Consider the following 27,160-nt stretch of genomic DNA (forward strand, 5'->3'; position numbering starts at 1 on the left):
CTACCATTGTCTTCAGTGAGTTACTATCTCAAAACAGATCCGATTGAACTCCACTGGTCACTACTATATAAGGACGAAATGGTCATCCAGTGGATGCACACTGCTGAGGAGTCCTACAATGGGACGAAACGGCCTTCAAGTGGTTCCAGGTTTTCTATGGTGGTCTGGCTTCAACTGACTCATGATCTTAACCATTGAAATTTCATATAAATCAATATATTATTGAATAAACTACAGAAAATTGGACACCAATGTTGATCTAACCACTTGGATTGAAACTATCGGTTGTATAAAAAAACCCAACTATTGGGCATGCATTCATATTTCAGTTCGTTTATTAAACATTAAGCAGATAAATTCTAACTGATTCCACTCAATAAATAAATGTACAGTTATACAAATGAACAATATTAGACCGTTAAAAAGAAAAGGAGAATAAAACTAAAAATACTTCTGTTTTTTATTTTGAAAACAAACAAAACATTTATAAATTCAAAGCAAAAACAAAAAAAATGGAATAAAAATAAAACTATAAGGGGGTGAAAGTTACAAAATATTATCCAATCACAATTGATGATGTAATACACAAATATTCAAATTTGCTTAGTTACATCTATAGAAACATTAGAGAAGTTTATCTGGAAATCATTTAACATTTTTAAATGGAATAAAAAAATATATACTAAAATAAAATGGGTAATAAATTCATTTTTTGTTCATTCATATAAAGTACACATAAATATACTAATCAAGGGATTTGAATGATTATATTATAAAAATAGATTGTGTACTAAAATAAAAGCTAATGTACAACACTCATGTACTTGTGTGTTTATATGAATTAATATGGGGTTTTTTTGTTTCATTTTCACAAATAATCATTCAAATGATTACCATTTACAAAGTGAACAGTTTTAAGGTTGTTAAATTATATAATGGTTTATCAGTTACTATGCACGGAAAAAAAATAATAATACGATTAGATAAATAATGATATTTTATATAGTTACTATAAAGTGAAATGATTGAATTTAGATAAATCTATCATCAAATTCTAGCTCACACGATAATATTCTTACTCCAAGACTGGATTAATTGAAATTCCATCGTGTATGAAAGTTTTGAATATATACAACGTCAGTTTACGATTGGAAATAGTCAGCAGGAAACTCAACACTTAGGTTTCATGTATCTGGTTCTCCTTATGGAATTCGAACCCGAGTCACCCATATTCCCAATCTTACACGTTACCACAAAGTGATACAGAGAGCATCAGCTAGTTTAAGATTGTAAGTAAGGTTTGCTGATGAGTGTCAACTACCATGAAACTCAAGTAAACGGTTTCCTGTTGACTAGCCCCAAATACATTAATTAAAAACAGTTTACACGATCTCGAGTTATATTGCAACTTGATCTATAGAGTTGGATCAGCGCTAAAGGTCAGATAAACGTGCTACTAATCACTAATCGGTAATTAATCAATGAAAATATCTTAGAACTCACAAGTTACCAGAAATCTACCACAAAAAAATACTAATTAGGTGCTGTATGAATAAAATTAAAATACGAACTCATCAACTCAGAGTTTTAAGCAGTGAATATATTAATCGGTATATGAAAACTCTACAACAGAGGTGAATCATACAAATTTTTTATGTGTATATTTTAAAAAAATATCTTAATAGTATTTATCTGCATACACTTCATCAAGTATATTGTGTATTGTGGAAGAAAATATTTTCCCTCAGGATAGATACACTTGTCATAACGCTTTATTATCAAAGCGAAAGCATTATTTATTAAAATAGATATGTAAACGTTTGTTTACAACTTTTTAAAATAAGCAGAGATGATGATGGCTAACAATGGAACCCATGACCCGCTTTCATCTTATTTAGGACTTGTAAGCTGGATGTACCTCCATCCCAGAGTTGTTTTCCACTCAGGGACTCGAACTCAGTACCGTTCACTTCGAACGCCATCGCATTATCCACTCAGCTACTGAGTTCAGATGGCCATTATCTTGTGCTGGCAATTGCCAAGTATAACGGAACGCGCTTCCTGGATTCCACTGCTAGACACCATCATCTTCGCTTATAATGCTTGTGACTTAAGGCAATATCGAGGCAGTCTGCGCAGGATGCCCATATGCCGATAACAGTCTGATCAATTGCAATCGTAAATATCAATGGGAAGATTCAAACAATCAAATTAAAAATGAATTAGACTTTTTGACTGTTTATATTTTATTTTCAAAGCATAATAGACTGATGTAACACAGGAGACCATGATGGAACGAACTAAAAACAATATCAACACCATTCTTAAGCGCACGGTAGAAAATCCAGCTAATAAAAGCAACTGAAGGTTAAAGCATCAAATTCTTATGGTCATTAATTGAAGACAAAGTGTTTTTTGTGGTGCAACACTGTTTGACAAAATGCTTCTTAAAAACAGAAGCATACCTAAAACATTCTACCAAGATTCTTATACATGGTTGACCGGATAACTGTTAGGCTGTTCCTTTCACATATGTTTCATTTCATTTCTCCACATATAACTCACAGCTCGTCCTGTCAATCTAGATCTCGATTACCGATTGTTGACCTTTAACCTGTTATTGTTCACTTCCTTATTTCTATAGTATTTCCCTTTGATCTGATTTTTGGTCCTATATCTGTCTATGATTTATAAAATATTGGATAGAGGAATCTCTAAGAGCAATAGAGGATTTTTAGAAGCTCGAAATGAGGTCAAGCAGTAGTCAACAAATACATCAAAATCGATCCAATTTATCAACCAATCAGCTGACCTTAATGATATCAACTTCGATTTATTGCCAAAGGTATATATTTATCAATTTTAATGATTGGATTAATGTTGATTTTAAAAAACCAATTAAGTCACATCATGAAACTCATGTAATAATTGACCCTGACCTAAGTAAATTTGCAATTTGACCACTCAGCTTCTCACCGATAAGTAAGCGGTTCAAACCTCGATCCACCTGCTCCTGTATGGGCAATCCAGAAAGTATCCTCAGCTGTCACACAACGTATTACTCACAACGGTATGCATTAATATGTACTCGACAAACATGTTATATTATGCAAGAAAAAAACTATGAGTAATAACTACAGAGTATATAGAAAAAAAGTGAGGAAGAGATTTATAACCTTGATAGCACGTCGCCAAACGCTTTGTCATCTACCATAAATTAAAATTTGATAAAAATTTATGGATAAACATAAAGCAAAAAATGACAATAACGATGAAGGAAGGCAACCACATTACTATATTCATTATTGTATAATCTATTACCATACCCCCCCACACTATCACTAGTCAATACACAATATTCAGAACTGAAACAGATTTTTATAAATCATCTCACAAACTGACAATAAATTATTTTCATGGAATAGTGCAATGAATAGAGAGAGAAAAGGAGAGGAAAATGACAACATGAGAATCACTTTTAGTAAAACCTATAAAAACATTTTCACATACACATGCATACATAAAATACATAAAGGGAACAATTATAATAGAAAGAATTATTAGACAGATAACATAAAAGGATAATAAATAAGTTGGTGAATCGTGCAACCAAGTGTTCATACACGCGTTTATAGAATTTATGTGATTAAGAAGATAATTTTGTAGGAATTATGAATAAGTCGACAGGGTAGCTTTGATATGGTGTAAACAATATCAATGAAAGTGAAAGAAATAATATTGTAAATATGAATGACAAGTAATAAAAAAATGGGCAAACTTAGTATACTTGTGGGTAGCGGTAGAATCTAGGATCCGCGTTTCATCCTAGTTGAAACACGTCAGTTACATGTACCTATACCCCAGTCTTGATTTTTACATCAGAGTTGAGAATAGTACCTATTATTCGAACCTAAACACATTGTTCACTATGCTTCTACGCTCAGAAAACCACAAACTGATAGCTAGCCAATAAGGTAAATCCTGTGAATAAATACCATATTGAGGCAATCCTCTTAGGATCCACAGAGACTGATCTATTGTAGTTTTAAAATAGCAACATCGGGAATTTTTCAACTTTTACTAAAACAAATGGCAAGGAAGAAATTAGGTATCTGGTTCTACATTCAGCTGTAGTAAAAGTGTGTAAACAAAGAGGTAAAAGTTCTTAATTGAAAAATTATTATTGCATCATGGAATATGAAACAGTCCGTAATGCTGAGTTTAAGTGTAGGATATGGGGTCAAGTAAATGCACTAATTAAGGAGGCTGTGAACACTTAACATCTAACATGGTTAGAACATGTGCTACGCATGTATAGTTAACAGCTTCTTTGATAACCTGATTGGTATATGAACAAGGTGGTCCAACGTAAACTTAGGACAATATCATTAGTTTAAATTTGATTATTATTAAGGTAATTTCTATTAATTATAACTAAAGATACTACATCCAACTGAAAAATCCAAGATTGGACGGTACAATCAATGCAGAATTCCAATTGTCAGACATTATAGGTTATACAAATTAACACTACAAACTATTCTAATGTATTAAAACATATGATTATTGAGTCGAAACTTTAGTCAGTCTTGATGACAATAAGGTAAGCAAAAACTACTTGAATTAAGACATGAACAACAATGAATACTCTGTTTTGTCTTTTATTTACCTACTTTCAACTACTTAATGTTATCTAAAAATCGGCAATACATTACGAAAATCTAATATAAAAGTAATTGGAATACACTAAGTTAGATTAATCTTTTTTTAACTGTATTTATTTTCAGTGATAGAAAATTTACTTTGTAAATGTGTTCATGAGAAAGAGAGAGAGAGAAAGAGAGGGAGAGGAAGAGTGGTACAGTAAGAGATTACTTGGCATCAAGTTCTTCCAACATACTTAGATATATTTGAAATGGATAGAAAAAAAAGGAAAATAATTAATCAATATATTCTAATCTTGACAAAATCGACTGATAAAGTTAACTAACAATAATAATAATAATATTTTACAGTCCGATTGTTTAGATGAGATACACAATAATGTAAGTTAACTTCTCACTGAATCCAGATCTATCCAATCAACAATTCAAAGAAAATATTACATACATACATACATACATACATACATACATACATACATACATATTTACATAAAGTCAAAATTAAATAATATAATCCCTTCGATGAAAAATTAGTTTTGTTTCTCAGACTATGTAAATAGAAGCTAGTGAAGTCGGATTCGTAGGTAGTTAGGTGAGTGAGTGAGATAAAAGATAACAAATTGGTAGGATTACTGTTTCTATCAAAGACCACCTGCCTGTCTTCAAAATAGACTGACTCACGTATAATTTCATTTCATGACACGGAGGGGTAGAGAATAAAAATTAAAAATCCTAGATGAAATAACACCGCGACAGATGTAAATTTATTTTCACCATAATAAAGAAACACTAGCTTATGATATTCATTCGTTAAATGACTTAATTTACTTCCCACTTGATTCAGCTAAATGTTGAACAACTGATTGACTGAATCAATGAACAAGAATCATGTCTTTTTTCAGTTTACCCATGTACCTTTGATCTTATGGTGAAGCATGAAAACTTATGCATCCTGAATTGAAATTCGATAGTGAACATTTTTGTTTTCAACCTCCTCATAGTGTAGTATGACTATTACCGTCCATTGTAGTTGGTGTTAACTGTAAAGTTTCTAACAACATTGAAATTATCTAGTCATGGCTTATTACCAGAGCTTCGAAAATTTGTCTCGAAGTAAACAAAAATATTAAGCAAATGAAAGGTATATGCATAATTAGTTCAATTTGAAGTTAGTCAGTTTATGATAAAAGTAAATCTCTTAAGTTCGATAAATTTTATTGTCATAAGTTTGTTTTTAAAATTGAAGAAAGAAAACAACTAAAACACCAGTGTATGATAGATGATAGATGGTACTAACTGTTGGTTGGCTTTCATCCAGATTCGTAGGTATGCATTATTAAGCCCAGGCAGAAAGGCTTCCAAATAAAGACAATCCATGATATGAGCAATACTTTTTAAACGGAATAATCGGTGAATAAATTCTATTCTAACAACCTATACAACAGATAAAATTAACCTAGCTTGGCTCGTAATCTCGATAAGATTCAATGTTCTCTACAAGTCCCAAAATGATAATTATCATGTACTCGCTAATCAATTAATAAATTCCAGGAGTTTTAATGAGAAGCTGTGACTAGTGGAGTTTAACAGCTGCACGGTGAGAGACAGGTATCCCCTGAAGACAATCGAAGGTGGTCGTGTAATATTGAGGAATGATTAAAATTAAGCAAGCAAACCACTGGATGATGGCCCAGTAATCTAAGTCTTAAGTTCTCGCCGAAAGACTTGTAGGTCATGGGTTCGATCCTCGGTGAGGTCTAGTACTTTCAGGTTTTCAATAATGATTTAAATGAGATTGATGCGTGATTCCAATAACAGGAATGTATTTCTGGAATAAAACTAAAAATCAAGACTTATAAGAAGGCAAAGAATAAATGCATGAATGACAGTGAAACTGATTTTCAGCTTTTTTCCCCTACTATCTCTAATGATAGATTTAGATTATCTTGCAGCCCTAAATCAAGCCCTGAATATCAATAAAATTTAAGTAGTCTGAAGGCAAACTTTAGCAATATCATTCGGAAAATAGTTGTTTCATCTTAATCACTATAATCTTAATTTTAATTACTCGATTTCAGATTTAGAAGGAACAAGTTTTCTGGCAAAAAAGGTTACTGTTCAATTATAAAAATGGAGTTAATTGGTGTCATAAATACATTGAAAGCGAAGGGCCTTGTTTTTTTATTACTTTTACTAAGAATTTCAAGTTGAAAATCATTTAGCTAAATAACTATTAGTAATTAGTATCAGAAGTCTAATCTCGCAAGGCGGGATCGTGTATGCACACTGATGAGGAATCCCACAATAGGACGAAACGACCGTCAACTGCTTCCAGGTTTTCTATGATGGTCTAACTCCGATTGACTCATGATCTCAATAATTAAAATTACCATAATATTCACAAAACACCTTCTGATATTAGTTATTAATTAGTATATAACAACAAAGCAATTAGAATATAATGAAGTTATTGAAACACGCAATGAAAATACTCAAGTAAACAATTAAAAATCAATGGACAACGCCCAATTGACTATTAATCACCTCATTTACAATCACAGATACGCATACACATATATGAATATTTTTATTCATATAATAAAGACATGCATCCACATATAAGAAGAATAGAATTCATATTGTGTTAAATACAAAGAAGGAAAAATGAGACGAAAATATTAGAACAAATGAAGTCAAGGAAATCATTATACCTATTCAATTAATAAATTGAAATTGACTACAATTTTTAGAAATATACAGGCGTACATATTTGTAATTAGTCTAATCAATAATTGAACATTATTTTTTGTAAAACATATATATGAAGGCTTATAATTGTAGTGATCAGTTCATATAAAGTTCTAAATGTTATACTTCAATAGTAATGCTTCTAACTGTGAAATGAATTCAAGAATCATTGATTATAATTATTTACCTTAAATAAGCCTGTCTGATGAATATGAACTAGAACACGAAACTTCTATCCAGAATTTCCTGTTAATTGTCTAAAGCTATTTAACTTCAAGTAGTATCCACTCTAAATACATAACTACTTAGACATAATATTCTCATATCAATTTGATTGATAGAATTCAATCAATAATAGGAAGGAAATTTTTTTTTAAATTAAAATTGTTTATTACTATACAGTGATTAATCAATATACCAGGATGATTAAAAGGATAACAATGACCACAAACAAAGTTATAACAACATTTCACGATTACACAATTAAGTAATATGGAATAAAAAGTGGAGAAGAGAATCAAGTACTCCTCTTTGTTTATCTTTGTGTCTTATAAGTTTGTTTAGTGTTATTTTTCTTCTCTTAGAAAGAAAGTGATAGCTGATGACTTTTGCATATTTAATCAATGGTAACAGTTAAATTATTGTCTCTGTTTTAAAATAACGGAAATAGAAAGAAAAACAAACAAACAAACAACCTTATTTCATTTTTGATAATTCTAAAATTAAAACAAAAAAATCAAGTGTATAATCTATAACAAAATTGATAAGAGATCAAGGTAATAAGGTAAAGATAAAGTTGTCGGTAAATAATACAACATATAATGGGGTTGTTATGCAAATAAATTTACACCATATATATGCGAATATGAATAATCATTACCATAGGGATATTAGACTAGAAGAGTTCAAGGTAATCGTTTTACTGATAATAAAGAAAATCTACAAAATGTAATGTGAATTCACTTTAAGGCAGTATAAAATAGAAATGATAAATTTACACCTTTTTTTCTCTATTTTGTATGCTAATTGCCCAAAACAACAATAAACCATGAGATCTGATTGAAAACTTATTATTTACTTCAGTTTATGATATAGAAACATGAAGCATGTGAAAGAAAGGAACTCAATATGTAAGTATAAAAGTATTTTTGATATTTTCCAATTTAGTTCTATTTATGAAATATGTTTCAATCAATTCAAAGAGTTGTGGAGGATTGATCCAAGTATTGCATTTTGAAGAAACACAGGGTTGTAGTTACAAATGTTAATTCACTTATCGATATCATGATAACTAATATCATCCATATTTACATAATTTTAATCAATGAAACTTAATGTAACTAATTAAATAAATTTACTTCAAAGATGGTTAAGTGTGTAAACTGAGCGTTTCAACAGTGAACAGTGTAATACACTGAGTAAAATTAGACAAGTTATATAATCGCTCACAACCCTATGGTAAGCTACATAGTTGAGGTATTGTTGAAACAGAACCTAGCCTAGGTTTACACAGTTATCAGAGTAAATTTATTGGTTCGCAGTTAGCAATGTTTCTCTCATTTTTTTTCGTCTTCTCCTTTTACTCAGTTGAGTTGGTCAAGAAATACAAAATAAGTCAAACAGTTGATTAGAACTAAAAAAATAAGCGGCCAAAAACATGGATCGTCTATACAAGTCACAATTTATATCAACATAGCAACGAATAACTGATAAGCTGAATTCCACAAGAGTCAAATTAGTATCTAGTATCAACAATGACAGACAAAATAAATATTGAAAACAGAGTCCTAGCAGAATAAATGAAATCGTGGAATTAAAAACATCATAAAGTAACTAACAAACTACAGATTTAGAAAAAGACAACGAATAAATCCATTTACATCATCTTGACTGATTTCAAGAACAAATAAACTTATCGATGTTTTTGATGGAGTTTTACTCCTTGAGCTGGATGATTTGGTCGTGGAGCTTTCATTGTTCTTCTGAACACCATCATCAGCACAAACTTCAGTTAGATGTTAGATTACAATTATGTCGTAGATAATAACTACAACGTCTGATAAATACAACTTTTATTTTTTGATTTTAAAAAGAACTCAATGATCTTATATCGAGACACTGTTTGTGTTTTGATCAAAATTTTCTCAAAACAATAGTTATACTATTAGATTTATCAAAATCTCAATGAAAATCTCATAAAAAACAAACAAACATATAGCATATTATTTGATAAGATAAAACAAAACAAACGATACACATTAGGTATAGAATTATTGACAGTTTATTGACAAATATAAGTATTCACTAAAGAAATTATAGTATAAATAGTAATAAACTATCGTATTGAATATTGTATAAATGTATACAGACAAAAAAGCTAAACTATCCTGCTGTGTATTCAACAAAAAGTTCACTCTCTCCCTCACTCACTCACACACACAAACAACCAACCATAACAACAACAAAACATTTAGTCTTGATTACATGATTTAACAAGAAAAAGAAAGTAATCATCTAGTAGAATAATCAAAATGTAATGTGGATAAGATATTCATATAATCGTATAATGTGAATAAATACCTTAACCTCTAACTTTAAATGACAATTAATAGATGTACCATATCGAAATTTATTTAGTCTCTTTACTTTTTATTCAACTGTCACATAGAAATAACAGTCTATATGATGTTATGATGAATAAATGTTAAAGTAATGAATAAGAATATTACTGAGAAAATTTAATTGTTTAATAATAAATATAATAAACAAAACAAACGAAAAGTTTTGAAACGATCTTCAATACATTGTTATATTGTTTGTTTGAATCTTTCAGTGAATGTTTAGGACTATAATAGATCAATCACTTATTGGCATAAATACATCCTCTACAAATTGCCTCGAGACTGCATTATAAACAATGATAGATAGTGGCTAGTAGTGAAATTCGGGACACAGGTACATTTAGTTGAAGTGTCTCAGATAGAACAAAATGCCCGTAGTAGATTTCACTGCTAGTTGCCATCCATTTTTGTTTATTAGCTTCAATACATTTAAATAAACAGTAGTTATTATATAAACTTAAAATTAAACGTTACATGATCTTAATGTTAAACTAATTGGTTATATAATGATCGTTAAAGCTTGAAAACAAGTTGGCATTACGTAATCAACATTCGAACTATAAATATACTAACTAATTTTGAAATTTATTAAGATGATTGAAATCGAAGTAGAACTAAAGAATAATTATCTGATTTGTGATCATAATTTTCAATAGTGATTACTCATTGTGTATATACTGCTAACTAATCTTCCTTAGATATTTAATAGTTCAATTCATCAGTCAATTGAAGCTAAACCATCATGGAAAACCTGGGAGCACTAGACAGCCGTTTCGTCCTATTGTGCGGCTCCTCGGCAGTGCGCATCCATGTTGCTTAGATAGTTGTGAAATATTAAAGATTGACCATTGCAGTTGCTAATTTGAATTATTAAGAGTCAGTTCAGAAGACTGCACCTTTTGAGGTAGATTGTTTGTAAGGAAAATGTAATGGACATGGATTGTTAAGGAGTTTTCTACTAAAACGAAATTGATATACTGCATTATCTAATTTTTCAATAAACTTTTTTTTAATGGTTGAGATCATGAGTCAGTTGAAGCCAGACCACCATGGGAAACCTGGAAGCACTGGACGGCCGTTTCGTCCTGTTATGATCATGATTTCAACCATTGAAATTACTATAATATCCACAAAACCCCTTCTGATATTAAAAATTTTTTTATAAGCCAACTACTCTATTTTAAAATGTCTAGTCAATAATCATCAAGTAAGAAAGAAAGATTAGTTCAGCAAAGAGTTAGCCGAAAAGAGAACTCTTCGCTGAACTAATCTTTCTTTCTTACCTAATGTCATAATTGGGTGTATTCCGTTTATTAAAAAATAATCATCAAGTCAAACGTTTGGCAGTTAATTAGTTGTGATTCAAGGATCGATTGTAGAACTAACTTACCATCAAAATCACATTAGTCGATACGGTAACTTTTTCTCAAACTTATTATTTCAGTGGCATTGGATAAGAAGTGATTAACATGAAAACCAAGTCATTAATTTCTAAGTTATGGGTTTCTCTATCTCGGATTTTCATTGAATATTCTTCCTAATTATCAGGATATAAATAACTTGAACGTACGAAATAATTACACATATCATTATAGAGAAAATATAATTACTCAACTATATTCATGAAGTGCTTTGTAAAATGAAACTCGTCAGTCACACAAATATAGATATAACTATAGTTATGAAACGAATAACTTTGTGAAATAGAAACAAAATTATCATCATGAATTAACTACATACAAAGAGAAAGACGATTAAAGGAGTAAGTATATGTATCAACGAAAGGGATAAGTAATAAACACTTTATTTTAAATTCAAAGAATTCTTACCATAGCTTCTTCACTATTAAGCCATAATAATAAATTGTTTCCACTGAAAGATGAATCTTGTAATAGCCAATCACCAGTAAAACCATGTAGTTGACCATTATACACCATACAAACTTTACCCAATGTTGATGGAGTCACTGGGTATTCAACAACTGAATTATTATTGACAATCACATGACTAAGTGCTTCTTGCAAACCAAAACGTAATTGATCTGATGTTGGATTAAATAATACACGGATGGAAATATTTTCACGAAGAACATACTCCAATGTTGAGCCATCTGAAGAAAAGAGCAACGAATATTGTTATTAATTAGATTATGAAAGTAACTAGTGCAATGTAACTCATATTGTAGTGTATGCTACTTATGCAGACAGATATAAGTAGTATGTAACAGTAATCGGAAATGGAATACCTACCGACCGAAGATTGAGTTGAAAAGGAAACAGACAGCAATTGGAATAACAACAGAATTGGAAGAATCGTGAAGTATGTAAAGGTTGACTGGAGGAAGATGTGTAAATAATGTATTTAATGTATGATTTTCATATTTTACAAAGGCACCGTAAAATTACATTTAACAATAGACTAGTTCTCCCCAATACCATATATCAAGCACAGAATGTTCAGTGTCTGATATCTGAAAGCTAATGATGCTATCACATTACCGAAATACGTGTCAAAAAGGACGGAGTCTGTGCACGGAACCCTAACTAATTGAAACTCGAGTACTTTGATCATTAGCCCAACGCTCCCCAATAAACTAAGTATTACGAAACAAATGCCATGACGTTGAGTTTTATGCATCATATGAAGAAGGTAGTCAGTATTGATGGAGCAAAAGCAATTACATTATCATTTCAATAACTATGGATGTGCATACCTAACCTCGTTTTCTAGAAATGGAATTTGCAGTCATAATGTTGCGTCTTCCAACTGAACTACATATTCAGTTAACAACAGAAGTATATAGATAGTCAAATGAATAATAGTTTTATGATTTCATTTTATCGAGAAGATTTAAGTCTATCTGTGTGCATTGCTGAGGAACTATTATGTTTTTATATGTTGATTTATCGGAATTTTATTCGGTTACAACTAGATAGTTCCTGCCAGTCATCTTATCTCTTCCATGAAGTAATGCTGGCTACTTTTATTGGGTTATTGATGAAACGGTGACTCCATCAACTTCACAGTTTTTCATTTGAGATCATATTTTTATCCAGGTAATAGATTTAAACCATAGCATACACAAAAAGCTTATAATATTCTTCTATCATTTCGTGATTGGAGGGGAGAGGTTTATATTCTTACTATTCAAACGAGAATCGGTACTTTTTTATTGTTACATGAAATTTACCTGTTATTGTCAACTCAATTATATGTACCAACTGGATTCATATGAGTCAGTTGAAAGCTATATAACATTAATATTCAACCTCACCATCATACCTTATTACTCTAGATCAACTGAACCTACAGTCGGAGGTGCACAATACCTGGTGAAAATTATAATAATTCATTTATGTAATATATAAATTATCGAATATAACTCATCCCCCAAGTACAAGTTCATATAATCAACTTTAAGCTATACTATTTGTATAGAGACTAGTGATACAACTAACCAACTACGAAAAACAATTGAATTAGAGCAGAATTTAAACCATTGAGCTGTTAGTTGAAAGTCAAATAGACCATCGTTCTATGAGAACAGTTTCGGATAGTATTACAGTGAAAATATACATGGCCATATGTAAATATAATGAAATACAAAAAGTGTCGCCATTTCTTTCATAACTGAAATCTACTTAGTAAAATAACTTAGACGTGATTGCTTTGACAACTGAAAACAATTAAATAAATTAAAAATGTTGCCAGTTAAAAAATAAGGCAATCAGTTGTGAAAAATTAGAGGAACAATAAAAAGCAAAACAATCAATTGTATCAACTAGTATTGTTTGGAACTCACTAGGCAAAGACTTGTATACTTATCTTCGAGAGCTGGAAAAACTAGTTGATCTTCTAAATGGAAGAATGTGGGTTAGGATTGGAACCTGCGACTTAGTGGTCGAAAGTCGAACGCATTAACCACTGAGCCACAATTCCATTGGTAATCATCAACTAACACGCTCATATGATGAAAACAAGTGTCAACTACAAATCCATACACACTTCATCAGAAGCAGTAATTAGGTTTTTTTTACTTTATTGTTAACTCTTCCAATATAATAACATCGGAGAAAATAGAGGCCGATCATTTGCATCACTCACTTGAATCGATTAAAAGGCTTTAACATGTTTGCTGTTTTGACTCAAGTATTTCTTGTCGAACTACACTCTCTAAATGCAAAACTCTAAGGCTACAGATAAGTCGACTTATTTCGACAAAACAGCTTCCTGACAGTAGTGAGAATATCACTCTGAAACGTTTCATACTAATGGTCTCAACAAAAAGAAACGAGATGGGAAAAACTAATAAAACCTTGCATACTCAAACAAACTTTGTGATGAACATCAATCTACAAGGTTAGTTTTTAGGTGTATTTAAGAATAACATGTTCGGTTATCAGTGTTTATGGAGTTACAGACTGAGTAACTTATTCAGTCAATAAAAATCAATTCGGGATCTATTACAAATGTGAATTGTCACAACACATTAACACAGTAAAGTAACATTAAAAAAGATGAAAACGAAGAGGATAAACAGTATGGAATAAAATTAAAACGTGAGTTTTATTGGGAGAAAACAACGAATTAACCGATTTCGAATCATATCATGAAGATAGTAAAATGAAACATTTATACAAACAATGTAATGTTATTGGTTGCATCATCATGTTACATAAACCATACATTAAATTAGCCTAAAGAAAGCTCCAGAACGAATATGTTTCACATACATTAGACTTTAATATTGTATCAGATATCATTACAAAAGGAGGATAAGGAATAAGTGCAAACTGATACGACCAATAGAAGACAAACACTGAATAATACATTTCAAAAAATACTAAAGATCATAAAAAAGAACCTGTAAAATGAAAGAATTAAGCTAAAAGAAAACTGACGCTAAGATACACCATGATGAGAGTAATAAAAAGAATGATTAAACTGATATAACAAAAACAAAACAAGAAATATAGCATAAATGGATGGGATAAAAAGGAAGCAGCGAGACTATAATTTATGGACGAACCAATCAAATTTAGGATAACAGGTCTTGGATTTTGGAGCAAAATGCACTTATCCATTCGTTTGAATAGCGTCTTGGCATTTTTGCTTATGTATAAATCCTAACCCTTACCATCAACTGTAAGTCATTATCTTTATTCTTCAAACTGCTTTATAACCATCATTTTGCTCTATTAAGTAGTTAGACACTCTCAAGGTCACTTTGGCGTCGTTCAAAGTCGTCCATAAATTATAGTCTCATCAAGGAAGTAAGTATAATGTTTATCAACAAATTCACAATATAATTAAAGAAAATTATCAATAAACTTTTTTTCTTTTCTTTTTATTGTTGACGCCGATTGTGAATAATCTCATGATCAAGATAAATATAATTGAACTAGATTAAAACTAATCCATAAAGAAGGAAAAAAACTTGAATAAAGAAAAATGTAGATTTAGTTTTTGGTGTTATTCTTCTTATCTTCCCAAATAGGATGAAACGAGCGTCCCGAATTCCACTGTTAGCCACTGTCCATCTCTGCTTATAAATTATACTTATGTTTACGATAACATAAGAGGTAGTATGTATATTTCTGTATATTTCTGATATGTAAAAGTTTGGACCAAAATGTTGAATTTCTTTTAATTTCAATCGCTGGGGCTTTTTACAAATATAATTTTCATTTTCATGTAGTACATTAACTCAGCACTCAACTGACTATCAAAGTATTCGTTCAAACTTAAACAAAAATTATTATGGTTTGATATTTTTGTTATAACTGGTGGCCTCGTGCCCTATTAACATATGATGTAATTATACTGCCAATTAGGGAATAATGCATAAACCCGTACGAGCAATCTAGATACTTTATCGGTTCTTCTCCTTGCCTGTTCAGTCCAGAACATCAATCTCAGCCTCCGTGATATGAATCATATATACCAAACATACTGGGTTTATATACTAACCAAACATACCACATCATACCATAAAATAGAAAACAACATTTGTACATGGTCTAGCCAAAAGTGGCTGTGAATGCGGGATACTGTAATTATGAGATTAGGCATAACTCGAGAAAGGAAAATCGTATAATAATTGTTCATGGGTCAAAACAGAGCTTATAACAAGAGGAATATGAATATACATAGTTTAGTTACATATGTGTGTATGTATATATGTATCGTATTAGTCCATAAAAAGATCCCAACAGTTAGCATTCATAATTCTCGTCTCATCAATTCATTCTTAGTTTACCGTCCTAAACTTATTCTATGATTATATAATTAAGTAATCGCATTTTCGACCTGCAAATTTCGAATAATGCAACTTCAGGTTGTATATATAGAATTCAGTATTAGTATAATCCCAAAGTATATTCAACTATATCATTTTAAAGAGATAATTTAGCTCTGTTAATTAATCATTTGAGTTGATACAATTTTGTATCAGCCCACATTGACAGTTTGGTTAAAAAACATTCATCATTTGACTAAGAATTCTGAATTTCCAAACAAAAAACTAAATGTCACACTCAGACAAACAACGAACTAGTAAAAAAATGCTTCACGGTTGATATTGAGATAGTCAGAGAAGGAATCGGTATTTAGATGAACAAATTACCACAATCACTAGTATCCATTCTATTGATAATGTAATAATATACACAATGATGAAAAATGTATACAGTATTTCAGAATCTAGAACTAGTCACGTAACCAAACTATCAAGATAACCAATGGGGTGATAGCTAGCAGTGGGATTCATGGACACATGTGATCCCAACCGGTATCTAACACTTCAAATGTTGACACGTTATCCACTAAGCTACTAACTCATTATCATTAACTAACCAAAAAACATAATAAACTCTTAACTGTAGATAATACCTAGATATTCACTGACTAGATTCAAATACTAGTAGAGGCTGACTTATTTTTATCTTTAAGAACAACAACTGGAAAATATAGACCAATTAGAATAAGAAAGTAACAAAACTGGTTAAAAGAGAATCGAATAGGAATTTACAAATAATAATACAAGTGCGTTGATTTAATTGTATTCTTTACAAAATCAACCGAACATAGATCCACCCACTTGCCTATTATAAACAATGTTTAATGTATTATAATTAATTTCAATTAAATAATACTTAGACTAAATTGGATAAAGAAGAAATTGAAGTTAATAACTACAGAATGAAACGAAAACATCCCATTGTAGATTCATAATAAACTAACAACAGAAAAGATGCTCAGACAACTAAATTTTTAAGATGAGTGCTGTTTGAAGTATGAGGGCGGTTATCACTTCCCGGTTGCCCACACCGTGGAAGGGTTCTTCTGGAGGTACCTGAAAAGGAAATTGGATTAGATGTGGTCTTAATGACCTGAGAGCGTGACCGCAGTGCCCAAGGGACAACTGCTTGAGGCCGGTCACACACGTCCTTTTAATGGGTAATTTTTGTGTTGGCTCCGTACTTGTTGAGACCTTACCGCCGGAGACCGATGTCCGTGGGATAAGGCGAGGTGTGCATTTTTAGGGTCGACCTTTTCTAACCCCACCCCTCCTTGTGGGAAGGCAGCATCGCTGTCATGCTGGTTGTCTGAAGGAAACACCTTACTGCTGTCACACCTCTGTACAGTCAGCATTACGACTTCGCCTTCGGACATTAGGTTTGTTGCTTTTAGTCTTACCGCTCTTCAACCGACCTGTCTGACATGGTAGGACCTAGAGGATCGGTTGTTCCAGCCAGTATAGCTCGGTTGATTCATCAGGATAGGCAAGCCCGACCACCACGTCAAGGTAGCAACAACGGTCAGGAATTTTTAAGATAAAACAATAAACAGTTAAAATTAATTGTACCTACGAAATTCAAGGATCAGATTTCTACAAACTCTCTCATTTCAAGTATTGGATTTATCTTTGAGCACCGCTATGAAAAATAAGTAGTATGATTAAGCACAAGTATATACAAGTGAAGAACGGTATACGAACATGTGATAAGAAAGCTGACATGGACTACATGTTAGACATAACCGAAAAAAAAGCTGTATTTTCTATAAATTTTTCACTAGTTTACAATAATCAAGACAACTTAACTGGAATCATAATGGAACCAGTATTCTCTATAGGATTCAAATCCAAGTCACTCACAAAACATTACTAGTATGTACTATTCAATTATGTAGCTGTCCTATCTTCTATGCAATAATCAATGTCACTCTTATTCAATTCATACTACTGATCAAAATATTTAGATTAACATTGTTGAAAAAGTGAATGTGAAGAGAAACGTACAGTGAAAAAAATGGAAAAGTTATGTACAAACTACCTACAAAAAAGTACAATTCATATGTCTAAATAGAACTGGATGAAACTAAATTATACATATAACCTGTTAAGTAGATCAATGAAGAAATTGAAATTGAATTTCATAGCACAAAAAAATGTTATCCAGAAATGATTAATTTATTAACAGGTTACAGAAATAAACAAACAAAAAACCAACTAACTATACACACTTTAAAAGAGTTTTTCAACACTTTACAATACTGAATTATCACATGTATTATATCGATAAATTCCTGAGATTAACCAAAGTAAAATCATAACAACAACAACAACAACATTAACAACGTGGATCATTTAAAGTTAAAAACATCAACACAACTATTTACTACTTGAAATATTCTTTGATGGGGGTTGATGATACAAAACAATACAGTTAACGATTCATTTCACCAATAACAAAAAAAGATTAAACTAATTAAATAAATTCAATTATCATCTTTCTATAATTATCCCCTGGTAATTACACTTCATTAAGAACAATTGGTTAATGAATGAACAATAAGAAAAAACATAAGTGATAATAAAAAATATCCTGTAGATTTTGATTCTTCAGTAAAATGATGAATTTGAAAGGGGTTATTCACATTTATTCATAAATAGAACTAAGTAATCCACATTCCTACCAGGGAAGTAAGCCAGATGCTTCCAAGAATCATAACTCAGATAAACTTTGATCTCGAGTTTCGCTCTGTTTATATGTAACCACTAACTTACATTAAACACTTGAACTACTGGTTTAATCAACACTAAAGACTATACAAGTATGACAGTGGTTACTGTTCGATGATCGATCAGAGTTAAAAATTAATCTGCTTACAAAATCCACTGAATAAAAAAGCAGCTCAATAAGAAATAAAAAAGTTTCACAACAACACAACAAAAGGTATGTATATTCTTATAGAAGTAGTAGTAGTATGTAACACCAACCACAAGTGGAATGTCTGGAAGAAGAAGGTTGAGAAGATCGAATTAAAGAAAATAAGAATGTAAACAGAGAGTAAATGTAATAACAATAGGAATGAAGTTTGCAGGAGACAATGGATGGAAGATGTGCAAATGAAATATTTAATTTATGGTTTTCATATTTTACTAAAATATCCTGTAATTTCTCAATAAACAATAAATTGATCTTCCCCAAATGACTTCTTCGTTTACTTTGTACACATGGCTTAACAGTCATCTAATGATTATAAAATCAAGAGAAGAGGTGATAGTAGTTTATTGAGTAGCGAAATAAACATCATCAGTAAGTTGAGCTATACTGATATCTTAAGACAAAAACGTTTTTAAAGACTGATATCACTTCATATATCATTTAAAATGGGAAATGGTCAACGGTTTCTTCCATGTCTGGACATTTCAATAGCTTTTTCGATCATAATTATTTATTGATAATGAAATATTGAAAACAATCTGAATTCTATTTAAGATTGATTACCTGAATAAACCAGTATCCTTATGAGGTGTAAATCATCACATTGAACATCAATACTAATACCTCTGCACAATTTGGTATTGCTGAATACTTGGAATATGTACACATAACTATGCAATCCGTTTCAACAATATATTTATTATTATACCAAAAAGTTATTATAAAATTCTGATAAAGTCACTGCTTGTCCTTAACTGGCAATTACACTTTTATATGTATAATGTATTTCAGTCATATCAAGTGTAAGTTCATGTACTATTCATGGATTCACACTTTTTGAGTACAACCTAGGGATACAAACAGGCTGCCTGAACTGAAGCTGGAGATAATTACATACCTGCAGCATAATAATTAAAAGGCAGATGACGGTTTAACTACTATCTCACTATCCTACAAGGGGTTGGAGTGGAGAATGAAAACATAATCTTTTATTTTGTGGCCTCAAACTAAAATACTAAATAGAAAGGGTTCCGGACTCATACCATGTCAAATTGAATATTACAATTACTGAGTCATCCTACTCAGCATATACACAAACACAGAGAACACTGAGAAAGATAAACACTGCCAAACTAGTCAATATTATAAAAAAATTCTACTATCTCAAATCTTTGTGATTAAAAGTAATTTGTTCCATGATTAATAGATGCTCATGCAAACAGAGACATAATTCACTTTTCATACAGACTCTATAAATGATATTTTTTTACATCTTTATTTTTGAATAACTATTTCGAAATAGAAATAGAATGAAAATGAATTACCAGTCAAACCATGAAGTAGGAACAGGAATAATTCCATGCATCATTACAAAAAATAAACATTAATGTACATATTATGCATTGTAATGACTCAGTAGACACACAAATACACATACACATGTCTATAAGTATTAAAGATAACAGTGTAATTCTTCACACTGTCATTTAGTAGAATGCAATGACCCTGTCAAATTATAGACAGGGAGAAGATTAGGTATTATCATCTTGACTTTGTACTTGTAAATATTTACAATTGATTAAAGCAAAGGATGACGCATAATGGATAAAGAAAAATAATGTTTTAAAAGAATAAAGAGTAACAAATATCCTATAACAAGGAAGAATAGTTTAAAACTGGGATATTTTTTTTCAGTGAATTCAATTTTGAAGTTGTACAATCATTAATATATCCTGTCCCTTACAATAGTAATCGATTGTATATTAATTGATTGAAGTGCCCGTGTTCTCAAGGTACTTCAATGAATGAACTTATTATGAATCCATTCAATTAAACATAATTCATGGTTCAAAGTCAGTTAGAAAGTGATTAGAAATCTATTAAGACCAATAAGATTCCAACTTCTGAAGAAGCTAGACATTTTTATACAAAACAAACTTATTCAAACTCTTTGTCTTAACATACAGCTCTTATAAAAAAAAGACATTATCCTAATCTGTTCTACTCTATTGATCTTTTACCCTGTATCGATTCACTTTTATCCTTCCTGATTGAATTTCGCTCCAATTTCAACATTTTATCTTAGCATGCATCGTAATCCTTTCTCATAATAATTAATCCTTAACAAACTCTAAAATTGATTATGGAAAATCAAGCTCTTAACAGCTAGTTTTTTTAGTTTCGTGAGAAGAATAACACATTTTAGTGTTTCAGTTTATTTTACTTCACTGTTACTATTAATGAACATATTATTGATTGTCATAGGAAACAAGTATTTATTTATGATTGTACAGTCTTAATAATCAATTCATCGAAAAGAGGACTCATCTCTGGAAAAAACGCATTTGTTCTGTCTAAATGATTGTTTCTCGTTTACTTAAAAATTTCTTATGCCTGAACACACACGTTGATATGTGAGATCGCTTTGGACTAATTTTTTGAGTTCAGTACACTTAGGATATTTCTCAGTAGTTCAGTGAATGATATATTTTAGGCCAAATATATTCTACAGTACGCTAAGAAGGGAATAATAATTTTCCCAACATATATAATTTAATAGTTAAGATCATGAATCAATTAAAGCTAGACCACCATAGAAAACCTGGAAGCAGTGAACGGCCATTTCGTCCTACCATGGGACTCTTCAGCAAATATTCACTAGTAACCGGCTTCAAGAAATATTTCCTGGAGTTTTGGTGAGAAACTGATCAATGGAGTTCAACCGGGTCTGTTGTAAGATAGTAACTCACTGGAGACAATGGTGGATGTGTCGCTGAATTTCGTGGATTCGTTGAAGTTAGAAATTAACACTATTGGATGCCGGCTCAGTGATCCAGTGGCTAAATGCCCACGCGCGAGGCTGGAAGGTCCTGGGTACGAATCTCGTCAGGCGGGATGGTGGGTGCGCACTGCTAATGAGTCCCACAATAGGACGAAACGACCGTCCAGTGCTTCCAGGTTTTCATTGGTGGTCTCGCTTTAATTGACTCATGGTTTCAACTATTAAAATTACTATAATATCCACAAAACCCCTTCTGATATATAACTTATTTACAACGTACAAAGTCCTGTGCTCGATTTCGAGCAGTATGTTTAGCAGAAGATCTGCTGATATTTTGCAGTTGATGGACCAGGGTTCGAACATGAAACCTAGGTGATGTGTATTTATAACGGCCATCCTTGCTTTTATCAACCAACTATTACATTGGTCGGCATTGCATACGAAGATAGATGGTAATTTCATATGACTAACATACATATCAACCACGTTAGTTGAATATTTACAACCTAGTCAACTCGTTTAACACTTCTATGTATCATCCTTGATATGGTTCAAAAGTATTAATCATCAAATACTAGGAAATCATAGATGTTCTCTATAATCAAAAGCAGTTTTACAAGCATAGAGTAACGTCGAATAATGAAACGATTAAATGGACTGAACACAATAACGAAATGATTAGAACAACATATAAAACTTGGGCACAGGTGAACTACTGATAATGATTTCGAGAAATATCACTTCACATTTTGTTAGCGGGACATAGACTGGATTAAAGCATGTTCAATGTACGATTGCTTTGGTGCACGCCGATTGGATAAGAATTAGCCAATACTTAGTGAACACTCTAGAAATCTTCTCATGTGAAAAAATATAAATATACTAACGTTTTCCCTATTGCGCTTACTTGATTCTTGCTTCCATCTAACCTTGTTATTTGGGATATAATCTCTTTCCTATTCAACCGTGTTCTAATTTGGGGACTTGTCGAGTGATTTGGTGTCCAATGCCCTTCTTCATGTCCACGTTTGTTGCGCACCTAACATTTATGCGTCTTCAATGGACAGAATCGTACATAGTGCCAATCACCACATAACCAGCATGCATTCGTTGGTTTGTTACGAGTTGTTATCGGCCACAAAATTAGACCCCATTAAAAGATCTAGTTAAAATGTCGACTTATTACATCAAACTCTGAATGAGTTCACATTTTAATAGTAATTTCAAATGGACTTGACAATACTTTATCACTTATTACATCTTTTTTAAATTTATTTCGATTTAAGAGTTGACAGATAAATAGATTAAGATGAATATAAAATAATATAATAAAATGAATCGAAAGAACTGCGATACATATCACTGATTGAAAGGCGCAATAAAGGTATACATACAACTCACATTCTTTACTATCAATTGCATTCACAGGCTTGGTTAAACAATTTAAAAATTGTGCATCTAACTTGTCCAGATCCTCACCAAATGCAGCCAGTAAGCCTATAGAAAGTAAAAACAGGAAATATAGAAGAAACGACGAAATAATGACACTACTTTTGCCAATTAAGACTCAACAAAAACTTAGTGGTTTGTCAACCTAGTGTTTAGGAAAACGGACTAAGAAATCTGATCAATGCTAAGTCGTATACTCAATAAAACCAATAGAGGTTTGTGTTATTGAATATAAAACACACACATGTGAAGATTATTTGTGCCAGCTCGGTCCCCAAATATCATTAGATCGGATGGGCTTGGAGCTGATACCATGTCTGAACCGTGAACAACTGATCAACCACGTCACACCACTATAGCTGCATATTCAGATGTATTGTGTTCAACATAGGATTACTATTAATTATTTACCAAGGATCAGAGCATTGATTTGAACTATTACTCATGATGACAGTAAAAACAACACAGCACATAGCAAACTGACACGTGCCTACCTATAAACTAGTACAGTATATCATAACCACAGAAAACTCTGTGACAGCACAGTTGGGTACTGAAGTCTGAACTATACGCTGACTTTGAAACCATTTTGTTCATCAAGACATAAACAACGAAGAACCTCGCACAAATGTGCATCGTTTTAAGTCTAAATCTACAAACCGTGGACCACGCACTAACTATTTTTAGGTGAATCTATCAAGAACACAATGGCCTTGTAGCCCATCTTACTTCTTAATTTAAACCGACGCAAAACTGAAATATGGACAACAAGAGTCGGGATTCCATTGTGTCTTCCAATCCATTTATTGGAAATTCACTATCTTAATAAACGAAAACATCACCTTGTATCCTAAAATAATGTATAAGACTGACAAGGCTTGCAATGGATGAGTTTTTGACTCATCAACTTATAAAAATATCAGCAACATACCAAGGCGGTTAAGTGGCTGCTAGCGCATCCAAGAACTTTATTGTGTAGCATACCATGTGTTTATGTGAACAAGTTCAAAAACAGAGCTTCCAATTTGAGAGTTCTCTTACATACAGTATCCGAACGACGGAAGTTAATGCAAATAATATACTATAGTAATCTTGACAGGAAATAATGTTTGTCATTATCTCGAAAGGGAAATTCTCAAAGCTTTAAATGAATACTAAAGTGTAGAGCACCCATTTCAGATAGACCGCTTACAAATTGAAAATATTTAGTCAACACTGCCTAACTTAATGTTACTAATTCCCGTCAAAATGAATGTGGAAGCGTTTGAGATAACTAGAACAAGACTTGTTAATAAATGAAAGTTTGATTTAATCAGTTAAAAAATCACCCTCTGATGCAAAAAATAGATAGCGCTTTAAATTGGGTGTAAAAGAGATGTTATCAATGATTCAAGTGCACAGTGCTCCACCCATGCTATCTTATGGTGTAGCATTTATCACAATTTTTTCGACAATAAAAATACCAATTTGTAGCATGTTTCTTTATCAATCATAAATTATATCAATATGTCTTATGTTTGTAGATAAATAATTAAACACTACAGAGAACGAGTTTTGTGATAGTCAAATCAGGTATGCATCATAAAATGTATCACGGTAACTATGACAGAAAACCCTCTAATGACCACAGAAAGGAAATCAATGAAGGATACTTCTAGTTAAATGAATGGGTACAAAGCTTTTGGAATGGTGGTGTTATAGACATTGAGAAAACTTCAAAATATAATAATGAAGAAATATTTTATTTCAACTCCTGAAATGGTATTAATTTCGCGTTCAGTCATTGGTGTATATTAGATCAATCAAGCAATAATAAGAGCTGGCTTCTAATGAAACCTAGATATTAAAGGATGACATGTTTCGCAGACCATTCTAAAACAAAGGTGAATTCACATGCCACAAAAATCGCCTGAAGTTAGGGTTCTGTCGTTAATTTCACGAGATTTGAGCATCGGGAAATGAAACAAAAATCAAACAAATAATAGTGATTGCTGGAAGACACAGAAATAATTTTGGTGGTAAAAACTAGTTTGAAAGATCAAACGTTTACATCCAAAATTCGGCTTCCGTTTACCGATGTGTTCAAAAGCTAACAACAAAATAGCTACTAGATACTTTACACTATAGTATATAAATATTTTAGATGTTTTACAACTCTAAAATGTTTGGAAATGTGTCTGTCAGTGGTTTTAGAAATATGCCACTGACATATTAGTATTATCTTAAAGTTCGTCGTGTCTTATAGCAACACAACACGATATACACACACTGGCACCGAGCCGAAATCATACTCGCGCAGTTACTGGAAAACTCTTAACAACAAAATGTGTTGCTTTATGTGAACTAATGAAAAAGTATTACCTACTCACAATTACACGACAATCCTTCATCTAACAAATTTCCCTATTTTGCGGAAAGTAAGAGGAATATTGCTGAAATTTTTGGGTTTTTTAAAGTCCAATGGTTTTTCTCAAAGTTTCAGGGATTTCCCCAAATCTGGAGAAATGTTGGATTTTTTGTGCCGTTCCTTCAAAACGAATAAAATTTTCCTCGAAATTGGGATACAACACATAAACGATAAAAATAGAATTCGGCAACACAGATTCAATGAGGTTAAATGAGGTTTGGTAGGTTTTCTGTAAAATACTCAAATGGCCATTACGGACAGGATCTGTCAGTTTATCAGCTATTCTGGTATTAGTTTTCAGCATAAAAATTGGAGTTAAAAGATTCCAGTAACGGTTCAAGCGATATTTTTGCGTTCCACAACTTCACTACACTTATATAAGTGCACCCATGTTTAAGATGTATCTGATACTTGGGTGCATAAGAAATACATACATTTATCCTCACAGCAACCACTTTCTCAATTTGAAATACTTACCATCGTAAAGAAGCTTCGACAACTTCTCCTGATTCGAGTCTCGGTCAATACGCCCAGCAACTATCAAAACCGATTGGCAAGCCATCGACGCGATAAATGAAGACGTTGTTTGTAAATGACCTTTCAGAAACTACTTTGTTGAACAGTTCAAACAAGTATGTGATTCAATTTTCTGAACTGACGACTATCCTGCTTTAATGACCCGAATGAATAGAGCTTAGATAAACCATGAGGATAAAATGCGAAATCTATCAACCTACTGGTTTTAGGTTGCCCTTTTTTAACCTATTTTCAATGAAACAATATCCTTTATGACTGAATATAATTAAACGAGAGTTAGACTACTGTTTTCTCGAATAAGTCACTCAAGAGCGCCGAGTTTTACACATAAAACAACAACAGTAGAACAGATGCCAATATTTCGAAATGATTTCAGCTTCGTCAGATGGGTATAATGAAATCTATCATCTTTAAGTCAACACTTATTCGTACTGAGGTCTAGTGTAGCATTGTCGTAGATAAATCACACCGTTATTGCGAAACTAAATGTTTTATGTTACTTTTAATCTGCTATAGTAATGTGGTAGAATTTCCGTCTCATTACTTGTAATTTGACTTCAGAAATGCTTTTTTAAAGTCTTAACTCAAATGGGGTTAGCGTCAACATAAAATTTTATTTCAAACATTGCCTGGTGGTGCCAAATACATTCATTCTAATAATGTAAGGAATTCAATTCTTTATGCATAACTGGATGAAGTGGAAGATACATTTATAGTTTAAA

The 27,160-nt window shown here is 31.7% G+C and overlaps 1 protein-coding gene across 1 annotated transcript in view; it reads right to left on the bottom strand.

Moving 5' to 3' along the window:
* The window catches only part of MS3_00009767 (uncharacterized protein), a gene marked incomplete at its 3' end in the record, with an annotated part of 69,815 nt that extends 43,321 nt beyond the window's left edge, over positions 1-26,494 (bottom strand). The window contains exons 1-3 of the mRNA XM_035733923.2: positions 26,379-26,494; positions 23,447-23,542; positions 11,863-12,143 (exon numbers count right to left, since the gene is read on the bottom strand). Of these exons, the coding sequence (XP_035590249.1) occupies positions 11,863-12,143; positions 23,447-23,542; positions 26,379-26,463 (462 nt within the window). The 5' untranslated portion in view covers positions 26,464-26,494. The remainder of the gene's footprint in view (positions 1-11,862; positions 12,144-23,446; positions 23,543-26,378) is intronic.
* Positions 26,495-27,160: the final 666 nt, after the last annotated feature.

This window comes from Schistosoma haematobium, chromosome 7, assembly GCF_000699445.3.
Source record: "Schistosoma haematobium chromosome 7, whole genome shotgun sequence".
Lineage (NCBI taxonomy): Eukaryota > Metazoa > Platyhelminthes > Trematoda > Strigeidida > Schistosomatidae > Schistosoma > Schistosoma haematobium.